General features: G+C 40.0%; 1 protein-coding gene across 3 annotated transcripts in view; it reads right to left on the reverse strand.

The window, feature by feature from the left end:
- Positions 1 to 1,091: 1,091 nt before the first annotated feature.
- Positions 1,092 to 16,316, reverse strand: part of LOC129816868 (ganglioside-induced differentiation-associated protein 2-like) — a 51,588-nt gene continuing 36,363 nt past the window's right edge. The window contains exon 14 of one of the 3 annotated variants that reach the window (XM_055871808.1): positions 1,092 to 2,279. In XM_055871808.1, coding sequence (XP_055727783.1) covers positions 2,259 to 2,279 — 21 coding nt within the window. In that variant the 3' untranslated portion in view covers positions 1,092 to 2,258. Of the gene's footprint in view, positions 5,256 to 11,081; positions 15,991 to 16,316 lie in introns of those variants that run through there. The other 2 variants (XM_055871809.1, XM_055871807.1) reach the window with 2 other exon arrangements.

Below are 16,316 nucleotides of genomic sequence, written 5' to 3' on the forward strand. Positions count from 1 at the left end.
CCTTGAAATCATCCACATAAGAGAGTGCCCATTGGGACTGAAGTCCTTTACTAATCAACAGCTACATAGAAAATTAAATGGGCAGCACTCCAAAGGATGCCTTCTTCATCCTCCAGTGTATCAAAATCAGTGAAACTGAAAGCCAGAAACAGCACACACTTTCTGTGATCAGAAACTAAAAGAGCGTGTCTCTCTTAATCGCTGTTAGTGTAGCAGTGTTGATCCTTCTGCCTGACCTCTCTCTCACCCATTCCTCTGTGGAGAGCAGAGCGAAAGGTGGCCAGGTGTGTGTGTTGCTTTGTCCACCACACCATTGTATCCAACTAATCCCTCCTTCACAACAGGAAGTCTGTGAATGATGGATTTACCCCGCTCTTCATCCCATCCCTCGCTCCTTCCAGCTTTGTCTCTGTCCAGAGTTTTAATCCGGCTTTGATTAATGAATGGATAACAACAAAAAAAAAGACAAGATAAAGGTGATGGATGGAGGGTTAGGGACAGGGCAGGTGGAGGGAAAGGGGCACGGGAGCAGAGGAAAGGGAGAAAAGTGGAAAATAGAGTAGCGCGGACAGGTTTTAGTCAATGAGACCACTTCACAGCTTCCTGGAAGAGATGGCTCTTTTCTGTGGAAGACAAGTGTAATGGAAAAAAACTATTCTGTGTGAAACACCTGCTGTTTATCCCTCCACTGCTTATCTGTTGTTTTCTCCCGTCCTTACAGTAATGTTGGGCCATGCCACAGATGTTTCCATAACAGTTTGATAGAAGCAATTTTTAAATCAAATGTTCAACATGGACTTTAATCATTACAATTCATATATTAGAGTACAGTATGTTCATACATGTACATATTCTCAAACTGGAGTAGACTAAACAACAATCCTACACTGAAAAAACAATCATGGCAAAGTCTTTTGAATTTTCCTTGTGATTAATGTAATTTGTTAGTGAGCTTACAAGTTAGGGTGAGATAAGAAGGAAGGAATAAAAGTTCACAAACAATGTATAAGTGTATTTCCCGAAAGCGCACACACCCTCGCAATATCGGTAAGCAGGAGATACAATTTCAAACAGCACAAGGTCAGCATCAATCAGAATGGTACGACTGTTTATTTCCATGTCTTTACCTCAAAATGAAAAACTCTACATCATTTACATGGCACGGAATGTATTGGGATGCAGCTCAAATCTCTGATTACATCTCTAATAGACCACTAAAACAACACTAACTATAGCTGATACTTACATTCACTTACATGTCTCAGGAAAGCTTGTGTGTTAATTGACAGAAGAGCAAGGCTGGCATACAGTGAAAAAAATCACAATGTAATAGAGAAAGGAGAAATCAAGTTAAACATACTTATGAAGAAACTGACTGCATGGTAAAGTTAAACATACTTATGAAGAAACTGACTGCATGGTAAAGTTAAACATACTTATAAAGAAACTGACTGCATGGTAAAGTTAAACATACTTATGAAGAAACTGACTGCATGGTAAAGTTAAACATACTTATGAAGAAACTGACTGCATGGTGAACACAATCATTAGTTCATTTGGTATTCAGAAATGCTAAATTATGCATTGACGTCACTAGGAGATTTGTGCAAAATAAATTCTAGATACAATATGTTTAAAGTTAGGATGCTGCACTATTATTGCATTCCTAACATCTGACGAATAACTTTAACTGTGATAATGGGCATTGGAAGATGCAGCCTCCCATGGTATAAATTCAATGTAATGAAAAATAGGAACCGTTTGGTTCTTCATTAAAAAAAAACATTCTTACACACAGTACCGCGCTAAGTACACTCCAGAAACAAACTATCTGCCTGTGTTTTCAAAAGAGGAAAAAAAAGAATGCTAATATTTAATATTTTATCAAACACTCTTAATCCGTTCAACAATTAACTATGGCATTTAATGAATGTTCTTTGACAGAAGCAGTAGAACTGTGTTTATGGTTTCATTGTTTCAAGTGACACACACACACACAGCTGCCATTCACACATTAAACACTACAGTACGTTTACCTAAAAACAGATTCACATTTAAACTGCTTGTGAACATATACAACCTCCAAAACCTACCATTCGGTGAAGTTTTGCAAAAATAAAAAATTAGAAACATGAGTGATGTCACTCTCACACACACAGGAGGGCAGGTTTTTAAGATAGGCCAGCGGAGTGTCCTGGGATAGGTTGGTGAGTTCACACAGGCTCCATCACAGAGAGATCCATCCTTCTATCCGTCTGTCATCTGATTGCATCACACTGCTAATAAAAACATCATCTTAGGTTCATCAGTATCCAGGCTTCTCAGAGTGTCAGCATCCGGTATCCTGTCCTTGTGAGGTCCCAGACAAAGCCCACTGAGGCCCTGGGTGGCTTATAGCCTGGTCAGAGAGCTGAACCACAGGGGTCCTGCTGGTCAGAACATGGAAGTGGAGCCAGTCATGTGACTGTAGATGTAGTTATGTTGCGTTCATAACCAAGTGTGAAAGTGTTAATTACCAGTTGGATGCACTCACATGCTTTGAACTCTTAAGTCTTATTAATGAATATATTCTTTCTACAGCTTATCAGTGTACACCCAATATGTTCACCTTGTTGATGATGCTTATTATGCATTATGGTTGAACCAAAAGATTACATTTAACAAACATTTTATTAAATTGGAAACAATTAAATGTATACAGTACCAGTGAAGAATTTGGACACACCTACTCATTCAAGGGTTTTTCTAAATTTTTACTATTTTCTACATTGTTGAGTAATAGTGAAGACAAACTATGAAATAACACATGGAATCATGTAGTAACCAAAGAAAGTGTTACAAATCAAAATATATGCTAATTTAGATTCCTCAAAGTAGCCACCTATTGCCTTGATGACAGCTTTGCACACTTTTGGCATTTTTTCAACCAGCTTCACCTGGAATGCTTTTCCAACAGTCTTGAAGGAGTTCCCATATATGCTGAGCACTTGTTGGCTGCTTTTCCTTCACTCTGCAGTCCAACTCATCCCAAACCATCTCAATTGGGTTGAGGTCCGGCGATTGTGGAGGCCATGTCATCTGATGCAGCACATCACTCTCCTTGGTCAAATAGCCCTTACACAGCCTGGAGGTGTGTTGGGTCATTGTCCTGATGAAAAACAAATGATAGTCCCACGAAGTGCAAACCAGATAGGATGGCGTATCGCTGCAGAATGCTGTGGTAGCCACGCTGGTTCAGTGTGCCTTGAATTCTAAATAAATCACGACAGTGTCACCAGCAAAGCACCATCACACCTCCTCCCCCATGCTTCATGGTGGGAAATACACATTGCGACTGCACTTGAAGAAACTTTAAAAGTTCTTGAAATTTTCCATATTGACTGACCTTCATGTCTTAAAGTAATGATGGACTGTCATTTCTCTTTGCTTATTTTAGCTGTTCTTGCCATAATGTGGACTTGGTATTTTACCAAATAGGGCTATCTTCTGTATACCAACCCTACTGTACCTTGTCATAACACAACTGATTGGCTCAAATGCATTAACTTTTAACAAGGCACATCTGTTAATTGAAATGCATTCCAGGTGACTACCTCATGAAGCTGTTTGAGAGAATGGCAAGAGTTTGCAAAGCTGTCATCAATGCAAAAGGTTGCTACTTTGAAGAATCTCAAATATAGATTTGTTTAACACTTTTTTTGGTTACTACATGATTCCATGTGTTATTTCATAGTTTTGATGTCTCCACTAGTATTCTACAATGTAGAAAATAGTAATAAAATTGAAAAAAAAAAACTGGAACGAGTGTGTCCAAACTTCTGTTACTGTGAAATTAATTTAAACAATGTTTGTTGATGCTAATATTATGTACAATATCTAATTATGTTGCCATATGATAATAGCCTAATATATTCATGCTGTAAACTATCGTCTTAACAGTGTCACTCAATTAATTCAAATCGACCTAATAATCATGACACCCCTCACTGTTGTCATTGGGTGCACCGTTTGTCGACATAAAAGGGTAATGTCATGAATGCTTGAACCAGGTTAAGGCGGCACAGGGATGCCAAAACGTTGGTGGTTTACCCAATGAATGACTGGGAGTTCATAGAGTGCGCAACTCTATTTTTATAGCAAACCAGCTGCATCAACCATAAATTAAAAGTACAGCTATTATGCTGTACTTAAACAAATGAGTGTTCACAAACCATATTAATATATTGCTTTGTTGTTGCATTTATCTGCTGAAAATTATGTGGTTTGAGCGCAGGGGTAATAGACTAGGTTCCCACTAGTAATTACCAGTTGGAGGGGCGTTCAAGTGGATTTTTCCCAGTCGTATGTGGTAAAAACCCCCTTCCCACTTGGATATGAACGCAGAAAGAGTCTCAGGGTGTTTCTCAATATGCATACTACCGTGCTCCACACTCTCATTGAGTACGTTCTTATGAGGACGAGAGTGTGGAGAATGCATAAAACATCACATCTGAGAATCACTCGCACTCCCCCTACTGTATTACCTCACGCTTTATCTCCCCAGTCACTGAACCTTCTTCCAGCCACAATGGCAACAAGACAAAACAAGATATTCACAAAGCAAACATTTACTTCATAATTATCAGCTAGATTATCAGCATAATTATCAGCTAGAATGCTAAATGAGGCTAACCAGATAGTTTAACAGGCAAAAATGACCTAAAACTAATATTTTGCAATATGTAAATTATTCATAGCTATCTGGCTGGCTAACAGTGGTAGCTAGCCAGTTAGCCCTATTGACTTATGTGCTTGTGATCTACAGTACGAAGGCAGTTAAACATGCCAAAATTAACACAGGATGTATTTATTAACATATAATGATCAAGTATTGTAGTCAGGAAACATTTGAGATGTGAATAGGCAACATTTCATTCCTTAGTCAGAGTGTATTTTCTCTGCTTCAGCTAAAATAATGGCCACCGATGATTTCGGGAAATTCTCCATTTCTAACGCTGTTGCGTCATATTTCCTTACATACTTTCAATTGAAGCTAGCATCGATGCATACTTCAAAATATGCACCAGGTACAAAACGGAGTGTGCATTCAAGAAGTGCCCTCGGTGCTCTGTTTCGTATACTTTGATTTGGACTCATACTTCGACCGTCCCGTGCGCCTATTTGCGTGCTCGGAATATGGAAGTATGCATTTTGAGAAACACCCTCAGAGTCCTTGGCTTTTATCTCTCTCTGTCGGAGTTCTGATTGGTTCACACCTAAAACACACACGAACAAATACATACAGATCGTGTCATTACAATGAGGCTATAAACATTGCTTGACATTTTACTATCAGGTTACACACTGCACTGTGTGCATATAGTAGTAGTCAGCGGAGAGCATTTTTACTGCGAAAATCCAGAGATGTTACCAAAAAAGGCAATGAAAGCAGAAGTAAAAGATCAAATGAAAGATATTAAAGAGAGATTGTATAATTCTCTCATTCATTTGTAGGCCTGGTTTGCCTCTGTCTGATTGAGTTCAGTTTGAGTTGAGTAGAGCACACAAACCTGAGTGTATATACAGTTGAAGTCGGAAGTTCACATACACCTTAGCCAAATACATTTAAACTCAGTTTGTCAAAATTCCTGACATTTAATCCTAGTAAAAAGTCACTGTCTTAGGTAAGTTAGGATCACCACTTTATTTTAAGAATGTGAAATGTCAGAATAATTGTAGAGAGAATGATTTATTTCAGCTTTTACTGCTTTCGTCACATTCCCAGTGGGTCAGAAGTTTACATACACTCAAGTAGCATTGCCTTTAAATTGTTGAGCTTGGGTCAAACGTTTTGGGTAGCCTTCCTCAAGCTTCCCACAATAAGTTGGGTGAATTTTGGCCCATTCCTCTTGACAGAGCTGGTGTAACTGAGTCAGGTTTGTAGGCCTCCTTGCTCAAACACGCTTTTTCAGTTCTGCCCTGAAATGTTCTACAGGATTGAGGTCAGGGCTTTGTGATGGCCACTCCAATACCTTGACTTTGTTGTCCTTAAGCCATTTTGCCACAACTTTGGAAGTATGCTGGGGTCATTGTCCATTTGGAAGACCCATTTGCGACCAAGCTTTAACTTCCTGACTGATGTCTTGACATGTTGCTTCAATATATCCACATAATTTCCATCCTTATGATGCCATCTATTTTGTGAAGTGCACCAGTCTCTCCTGCAGCAAAGCACCCGCACAACATGATGCTGCCACCCCCGTGCTTCACAGTTGGGATGGTGTTCGTTGGCTTGCAAGCATCCCCCATTTTCCTCCAAACATAACGATGGTCATTATGGCCAAACAGTTTTATTTTTGTTTCATCAGACCAGAGGACATTTCTCCAAAAAGTACGATCTTTGTCCCCATGTGCAGTTGCAAACCATAGTCTTGCTTTTATATATGCCGGTTTTGGAGCAGTGGCTTCTTCCTTGCTGAGCAGCCATTCAGGTTATGTCGATGTAGGACTCGTTTTACTGTGGATATAGATACTTTTGTACCTGTTTCCTCCAACATCTTCACAAGGCCCTTTGCTGTTGTTCTGGGATTGATTTGCACTTTTCGCACCAAAGTACGTTCGTCTCTAGGAGACAGAATGCGTCTCCTTCCTGAGCGATATGACAGCTGCGTGATCCCATGGTGTTTATACTTGCTTGCTATTGTTTGTAGAGATGAACGTGGTACCTTCAGGCGTTTGGAAATTGCTCCCAATGAGGAACCAGACTTGTGGAGGTCTACAATTTTTTCTGAGGTCTTGGCTGATTTCCCAATGATGTCACGCAAAGAGGCACTCAGTTTGAAGGTAGGCCTTGAAATACATCCAAAGGTACACCTCCAATTGACTCAATTGATGTCAATTAGCCTAATCAGAAGCTTTTAAAGCCATGACATAATTTTCTGGAATTTTCCAAGCTGTTTAAAAAGGCACAGTCAACTTAGTGTATGTAAACTTCTGACCCACTGGAATTGTGATAGATTATTTCACTTACAAATCACTGTATCTGTAAACAATTATTGGAAAAATGACTTGTGTCATGCACAAAGTAGATGTCCTAACCGACTTGCCAAAACTATAGTGTGTTAACAAGAAATTTGTGGAGTGGTTGAAAAACGAGTTAATGACGCCAACCTAAGTGTATGTGAACTTCCCACTTCAAATGTACACAAACTGGCATATTTCAACTAAATGTCTCTGGATAGGAATGCCTACTGAGTAGACAACCCTGAAGTCATTAAAATGGCAGTGTTTGCTGGTACATTATTGTAATGTACTGAGTTGCATCCAAAACAGCGGACATCTCACTATTCCAGTTGTTCCCCATAGAAAGTGGTAAGCAGGCCAGTGTATAGTAATACTCATTACTTCCTCTGGGCAGTTCAATTCGCTGTGTCGACTATTTCCTCATGAAGAAATTTCTCTCTGTTCACAGTCTTGTGGCTAAACCCTTATGGTACCAACGCTTGGACTGAAAATTGAAAGATCATTTAAACATGTTCTGCAGGGAAAGCTACCGCTCTGCAGGGAAAGCTAACAGGCTAGGGCTAACACCAGCCGATCAACAGGGAAAGCTAAAGGGTTAGGGCTAACATCTGCCTCTCTGCAGTCCAGCTGCTGATGCACTCATAGGCCAGGGTAGTGAGGGGAGAGACTGAGGTAGTTACCATAGTTAGCATGAAGAGCTAAAAGTGCACTTTGCAACATCAACTAATCTACATACAGATAGATCCATAATGGAGCCCCCACTTCAAAGAAATTCCCTTCCCTTCCCTTCCCTACCCAATCTAACCCTACACAGGCCCAGGCAAAAACATAATCTAACCCTACACAGGCCCAGGCAAAAACATAATCTAACCCTACACAGGCCCAGGCAAAAACATAATCTAACCCTACACAGGCCCAGGCAAAAACATAACCTAACCCAACACAGGCCCAGGCAAAAACTTAATCTAACCCAACACAGGCCCAGGCAAAAACATAATCTAACCCTACACAGGCCCAGGCAAAAACATAATCTAACCCTACACAGGCCCAGGCAAAAACATAATCTAACCCTACACAGGCCCAGGCAAAAACATAATCTAACCCTACACAGGCCCAGGCAAAAACATAATCTAACCCTACACAGGCCCAGGCAAAAACATAATCTAACCCTACACAGGCCCAGGCAAAAACATAATCTAACCCTACACAGGCCCAGGCAAAAACATAATCTAAGCCCTACACAGGCCCAGGCAAAAACATAATCTAATCCTACACAGGCCCAGGCAAAAACATAATCTAACCCTACACAGGCCCAGGCAAAAACATAATCTAACCCAACACAGGCCCAGGCAAAAACATAATCTAACCCAACACAGGCCCAGGCAAAAACATAATCTAACACAACACAGGCCCAGGCAAAAACATAATCTAACCCTACACAGGCAAAAACATAATCTAACACAACACAGGCCCAGGCAAAAACATAATCTAACCCTACACAGGCAAGGCAAAACAAGGACAAGAAGAGATATCAGCACAGTGGTGTAGTGGAGTATATATGCAGATATAGACCGCATACACACTTTTTCATTGGGCATTGCGCATACTCCCTTCTTAATCCACACTGATACGTATCAAAGTAGTCTAGCGGGAGTACAGTGTATTCAGAACCCTTGACTTTTTCACATTACAGCCTTATTCTAAAATTGATAAAATTATTTAAAATGAATTAACAGAAATACCTTATTTACATAAGTATTCAGACACTTTGCTAGGCGAATCGAAATTGAGCTCAGGTGCAACCTTTTTCCATTGATCATCCTTGAGATGTTTCTACAACTGATTGGAGTCCAGCTGTGGTCAATTAAATTGATTGGACATGATTTGGAAAGGCACACACCAGTCTATTTAAGGTCCCACAGTTGACAGTGCATGTCAGAGCTAAAACCAAGCCATGAGGTCAAAGGAATTGTGCATAGAGCACCGAGACAGTATTGTGTCGAGACACAGATCTTGGGAAGGGTACAAAAACATTTCTGCAGCATTGAAGGTCCCCAGTGGCCTCCATCATTCTTTTTATTTTTGTTAAAGTTAGATTTATTTTTTCCACAAACAAATCAAATAAAACATTGTACAGCATAAAAACATTGAGCATGACATCAAGACAAATCCTCCAACATAGCACATACAGTGGGGAGAACAAGTATTTGATACACTGCCGATTTTGCAGGTTTTCCTACTTACAAAGCATGTAGAGGTCTGTAATTTTTTATCATAGGTGCACTTCAACTGTGAGAGACCAGAAATCCAGAAAGTCACATAGTATGATTTTTAAGTAATTAATTTGCATTTTATTGCATGACATAAGTATTTGATACATCAGAAAAGCAGAACTTAATATTTGGTACAGAAACCTTTCTTTGCAATTACAGAGATCATACGTTTCCTGTAGTTCTTGACCAGGTTTGCACACACTGCATGTACATATTCGCATTCACCCCTTTAGATTTGTGTGTATTAGGTAGTTGTTGGCAAATTGTTAGATATTACTGCACTGTCGGAACTAGAAGGACAAGTATTTCACTACACTCTTATTAACCTCTGCTAACCATGTGTATGTGGTCGATAAAATTAGATTTATTCCAATTGATTTTGTAGCCTGCCATACTAGAATATGATTCAATACAAGTAAGTAATCGTGGTACAGACCGAAGAGGATCAGAGACCAGCAGTAGAATATCATCTGCATACATAAGTAGCTTGAATTATTTTCCTCCTCAATGTACACCCCTTATTTCTGGATCTGTTCTTATCATTGTTGCAAGAAGCTCTAAAACTATGGTTAACAGGAGAGGGGAGAGCGAGCAACACTGCCTTGTGCCTCTAGAAAGACTAAAAAAAGGAGACATAATTCCATTTGTAAGTACTGATGCTTTAGGATAGAGGACCCTATCCATTTACAAGTCAGGTCCAGAACCACATTTTTCTAGGGTTCTTAAGAGAAAAGCCCACTCTACCCTATCAAATGCCTCCTCAGAATCTAAGGAGACAGCAGCGATAAGAACTATATTTGATCGGTTTAACCACATGAGATGTAAGAGCCTCCTCATATCACTTCAGGTCCTGTTCTTAATAAATCCTACTTGGTCACTATGTATAATATTTGGTAGTTCCTTCTCTAAGTGTATCGCAAGGCTCTTAGTAAGAATCTTACAATCCACATTAAGGAGGCTGATAGCGCTAAAATTCCCAGGTTCTGTAGTATCTCAATCCTTTTTAGGAATCAGCGATATCAAAGCCTCATTAAAGGTGTCCGGAAGAGAGCCATTTTTAAATGCCTCCTGGAAAAACCACTGTTAATACAGGTTTAAGAATGTCAATATACTTTTTATAATATTCTTCAGGAAGGCCGTCCAGACCTGGTGATCCTCTTCTGTTATAGTACAGTCCAGGTCCTCTACCTGACTATCTGATAATCTAGGTAATTATGTACCCATATCTATAGGGCTCGCTGAGGAGGATGTGTATAAATTAGTGATGCACCGATATTACTTTTTTGGCAGATACCGATATCCAATTATTTACTTGCCAAAAAAAACTCTACTGATATTTAACATTTTAGCGGCCTTTTAAGCATTCCAGTACAGTTAAATAGTTGAAATACACACATGGATGCAGCGGTCTAAGGCACTGCATCTCAGTGCAAGAGGCGTCACTACAGTCCCTGGTTCGAATCCAGGCTGTATCACATCCGGCCATGATTGGGAGTCCCATAGGGCAGCACACAATTGGTCTAGCGTCGTCCGGGGTAGGCTTACATTCTAAATAAGAATTTGTTCTTAGATGACTTGCCATGTTAAATAAAAGGTTACACACACAAAAAAGTTATTTTGTTGGCATTTAGCCCAGTCAAAACTGTTCGCTGCTCTGGCACCCCAATGGTGGAACAAACTCCCTCACGACGCCAGGACAGCGGAGTCAATCACCACCTTCCGGAGACACCTGAAACCCCACCTCTTCAAGGAATACCTAGGATAGGATAAAGCAATCCTTCTGCCCCCCCCCCCCCCCTTAAAAGATTTAGATGCACTATTGTAAAGTGGCTGTTCCACTGGATGTCATTAGGTGAATGCACCAATTTGTAAGTCGCTCTGGATAAGAGCGTCTGCTAAATGACTTAAATGTAATGTTAAATGATTTATATACACTACTGCTCAAAGGATTGGGGTCACTTAGAAATGTCCTTGTTTTTGAAAGAAAGGCAACTTTTTTGTCCATTAAAATAGATCAGAAATACAGTGTAGACATTGTTAATGTTGTAAATGACTATTGTAGCTGGAAACAGCAGATTTTTTGTGTAATATCTACATAGGCGTACAGAGGCCCATTATCAGCAACCATCCCTCCTGTGTTCCAATGGCACGTTGTGTTAGCTAATCCACGTTTATCATTTTAAAAAGGCTAATTAATCATTAGTAAACCCTTTTGCAATTATGTTAGCACAGCTGAAAACTGTTGTTCTGATTAAAAAAGCTATAAAACTGGCCCTCTTTAGACTAGTTGAGTATCTGGAGCATCAGCATTTGTGGGTTCGATTACAGGCTCAAAATGGCCAGAAACAAAAGACATTTCTTCTGAAACTCATCAATCTATTCTTGTTCTGAGAAATGAAGGCTATTCCATGTGAGAAAAAGCCATATCTCAGACTGGCAAATAAAAATAAAATATTAAGATGGGCAAAAGAACACAGACACTGGACAGAGATATGGCTTTTTCTTTGCAACTCTGCAGTTTCTGTTTTCAGGCTGGTTGTATTGGTGCTAGCTACAGTTAAAATTGGAAGTTTACATACACTTAGGTTGGAGTAATTAAAACTCGTTTTTTAACCACTCCACACATTTCTTGTTTTGGCAAGTCGGTTAGGACATCTACTGTGTGCATGACACAAGTAATTTTTCCAACAATTGTTTACAGACATATTATTTCACTGTATCACAACTCCAGTGGGTCGGAAGTTTACATACACAAAGTTGACTTTGCCTTTAAACAGCTTGGAAAATTCCAGAAAATGATGTCATAGCTTTAGAAGATTCTGATTGAGTCAAATGGGGGTGTACCTGTGGATGAATTTCAAGGCCTACCTTCAAACTCAGTTCCTCTTTGCGTGACATCATGGAAAATCAAAAATCAGCCAAGACCTCAGAAAGAAAATTGTAGACCACCACAAGTCTGGTTCATCCTTGGGAGCAATTTCCAAACGCCTGAAGGTACCACGTTCATCTCTACAAACAATAGTACGCAAGTATAAACACCATGGGACCACGCAGCTGTCATACCACTTAGGAAGGAGACGTGTTCTGTCTCCTAGAGATGAACGTACTTCGGTGCGAAAAAGTGCAAATCAATCCCAGAACAACAGCAAAGGACCCTGTGAAGATGCTGGAGGAAACAGGTACAAATGTATCTATATCCACAGTAAAATGAGTCCTATATCGACATAACCTGAAAGGCTGCTCAGCAAGGAAGAAGCCACTGCTCCAAAACCACCATAAAAAAGCCAGACTATGGTTTGGAACTGCACATGGGGACAAAGATTGTCCTTTTTGGAGTAATGTCCTCTGGTCTGATGAAACAAAAATAGAACTATTTGGCCATAATGACCATTGTTATGTTTGGAGGAAAAAGGGGGATGCTTGCAAGTCGAAGAACACCATCCCAACCGTGAAGCACGGGGTGGCAGCATCATGTTGTGGCGGTGCTTGCTGCAGGAGGGACTGGTGCACTTCACAAAATAGATGGCATCATAAGGATGGAAATTATGTGGCTATATTGAAGCAACATCTCAAGACATCAGTCAGGAAGTTAAAGCTTGGTCGCAAATGGGTCTTCCAAATGGACAATGACCCCAAGCAGACTTCCAAAGTTGTGGCAAAATGGCTTAAGGACAACAAAGTCCAGGTATTGGAGTGACATCACATAGCCCTGACCTCAATCCTACAGAACATTTGTGGGCAGAACTGAAAAAGAGTGTGAGCAAGGAGGCCTACAAACCTGACTCAGTTACACCAGCTCTGTCAGGAAGAATGGGCCAAAATTCACCCAACTTATTGGGGGAAGCTTGAGGAAGGCTACCCAAAACATTTGACTCAAGCTAAACAATTTATAGGCAATGCTACCAAATACTAATTGAGTGCATGTAAACTTCTGACCCTCTGGGAATGTGATGAAATAAATAAAAGCTGAAATAAATAATTTCTCTTCACTATTATTCTGACATTTCACATTCTTAAAATAAAAGTGGTGATCCTAAATGACCTAAGACAGGACATTTTTACTAGGATTGAATGTCAGGAATTGTGAATAACTGAGTTTAAATGTATTTGGCTAAGGTGTATGTAAACTTCCGACTTCAACTGTAGGTACCAAGGTAAAGCTAGCTTCCCCAGAAGTTACGGTCGAACAAATTATGCTTTATTACCAAAGCGCTACTGAAAACACATCGTTCGTGGCCGGTGTTTGCAGACTTTTATACAGCTTTGACAGTGCTACTGTATCTTTTTGACTTGCAAAGACCCAAATGGCATTCCATAGTATGCATGTCGTGAAGCTAATAGCAGTGGCGCTATTGCTGTGTAACTCCGGTAGGGCAACATCTGAAAAATAGCGGACTTGGTAGTGTGTACCGGTGTTCGACCAGTCGGCGAAAGCCAACATCACCCACGACAGAGAACGGTTGATTGTCAAGGGCAATGAATTCCATTATCTTGGCTTTCATGGATTTCGGCCTTTGAGTTGTCGTCTCGCTGAAATTTTCAAATGACTGCTCGACCCACACAGCAGACATTGTGGGCTAAGTTAGGAACGCTGTGTTGCACGTGTAGTGCAACATTTTGTGTGTCGTCATTACGTCATGAACCTATGTTATATAGGTCTGCACGTCAGCTTTGACATCGGTTTTGCACATCGGCGTTAAAATAGACATCGGCCGATACCGATGTTGGCATTTTTAGTTAGTATTGTCCGATTCCGATATGTTCACCTATATATCGTGCATCCCTAATATAAATCTTCATAAAAACACACTCTCTCTCTTTGGATGAGGTCACCATCTTATTGCCCTTCTTAATTGCTGGAATTATGTTAGAAGTGTTCAGCATTTTTAGTTGTCTTAAATAGTAGCCTGCCTATCGTCTCACCTCCCTCATAAAAACTGATTAAAAAAAGTATAAAAACAGTACATATTCTGCCTTTTTGTTATCAATTACATGTAACTGAAATTTCAATTTGCAGGCAGTTTGAAATGTGCCATCTGTAAAATGTCTGGTCAAATCCCTTCCAAACCACATACTCGGTGTCTAATATTTTTACTGCTTCAACCCTTCCGCTCTTCTTTTTGGACGCATGTGCCATTATTTTCCATCTAAAATATGCTTTATAGGTTTCCCATACTGTGAAACTCTTTTCAGTTGAGCCTATGTTGATCTCAAAAAAGGATGTAAGATCATCTGCTAACGATTGGCTAAATATCTCATCTTGTAATAGCATGGTCTATATCAATATGTAACTATACTTTAGCATGATCTATGAGGGCAATGGGCCAAATCTTGCAATGAATCACGTTATTAACCATGAAATTAGTTATCAAGAAGAAATCTATTCTAGTGTGTGTCTTATGACAGTGGGAGAAAATAGAGAATATACCCATCATTAGGATGGACTAATCTCCTTATGTCTGTAAGGCCCATATCTTCTGCTAGCATATGTATTGCAAGTCTTTCCTTTGGCGTGGAGTTACTTGTAAATGTACTTCTATCAATCATATCAATCATCACTTGGTTGAAGTCTCCAGCAAGGATGATCTGCCCCTCCATATTTCCCAGTATAACGTTTACCTCATGGGGGGAAATATATATATATATCAGTGTCCTCATTGTTGGGAGCATATACGCTGCATACCACTACATTAATCCCATTTATAAGAGCCTCAATGAAGATAAGCCTGCCAAACTCGTCAGAGTGGTGCTTCAAAATTAAGTATTTTGTTTATCAGAATAATCACCCCATTTTGTTTGGAATTAAATGAGCTATGATAAACTTCTGCAACCCAGCCTCCTCTAAATTTCAGTGCCTATCTGTTAAATGTGATTCCTGTATGTAAACAATATTTGCCTGTTTTGATTTTAAAATGTAAATCTTTTTCCTCTTCCCTTGGTTACCACAACCATTTATATTCCAATAGATTATGTTTACATAACCATTAGCCATATTTGTGTTGAGTAGTTATAGCCTGTGAAGTGTCCCATTTAACACACATATATAACATTTCACAATATATGCTCCAGCTGTACAATAAAACAGTGTAAGTAAAAGTAGAAAACCAATCCCAAAATAAAATATAGCAACTAGGAACGTAACTTTGCTTCTTGATGATAGATAAGATAACCTGCAGTCTCAACTCAAAATTCCTTATGGTCTGTGAGGCGCTTGAAAGCCTAGGCTAAATTAGCAACACTCCCCAGAGTCCCGCAAACACATAAGCTACCTTCATTTGTATAGTAAACAGCATACAATTCAACTTGTATTTTACTTCGTCTCGTCTTCTTTATCTAGGCTAAACACCTTACTCTAGCAAGAATCTCTGCCTCAATGTTGTCCTTGAAAATAATTTTCTTTCCCTTCCAAGAAAAGAGCAGGGTCACTGGGAATGCCAGTGTGTGCCTGACGTTCTTCTCAAGGTTGTTTCTTTACCATTGCAAACGTCTTCCTCTTTATTGCAAGTTCCTTGGACAAGTCTGGGTAAATAAGACAGCTGGCGGCCTACACACTGAACACCACCCTTTTCTTTCGCCGCTTTAAGTACCTTGTCCCGGGCTGTAAATCATAGGAAGTGGATGAGAACCGTTCTCGGGGGCCTATTCTCGTCAGGCATGGTTAAACTGCGATGGGTTCGTTCAAGTCATCAATTCCAAATCCTTCTGGGGTGATTTTCTGCACACACACACACACACACACAAGATTAGTCCACCGCCAACCTCACTCCACTCTTTCAGATTAAGCAACATCCCTGTATTTCTCCTACTTCTGTTCAAGTTCTTCGACACAATTCCACAATATATCCAGCTTTTTCTCATGATTCTCCAGACAGGAGATGTCTTCCTCCACTGTCAAAATCCATCCTTCTGCCCCATCCATCCTCTCTTGTAGCGCATCAACTTTTTCCTTTAGCTCGGAAGTTGTTTTTATCGTGTGTTTATCCATGTCTTGGTGGGGGGGGGGGGGGGGGGGGGGGGAGATTCGGGAGGACTTGCTGTTTG

The sequence above is a fragment of the Salvelinus fontinalis genome, chromosome 19 (assembly GCF_029448725.1).
Source record: "Salvelinus fontinalis isolate EN_2023a chromosome 19, ASM2944872v1, whole genome shotgun sequence".
NCBI classification, from domain to species: domain Eukaryota; kingdom Metazoa; phylum Chordata; class Actinopteri; order Salmoniformes; family Salmonidae; genus Salvelinus; species Salvelinus fontinalis.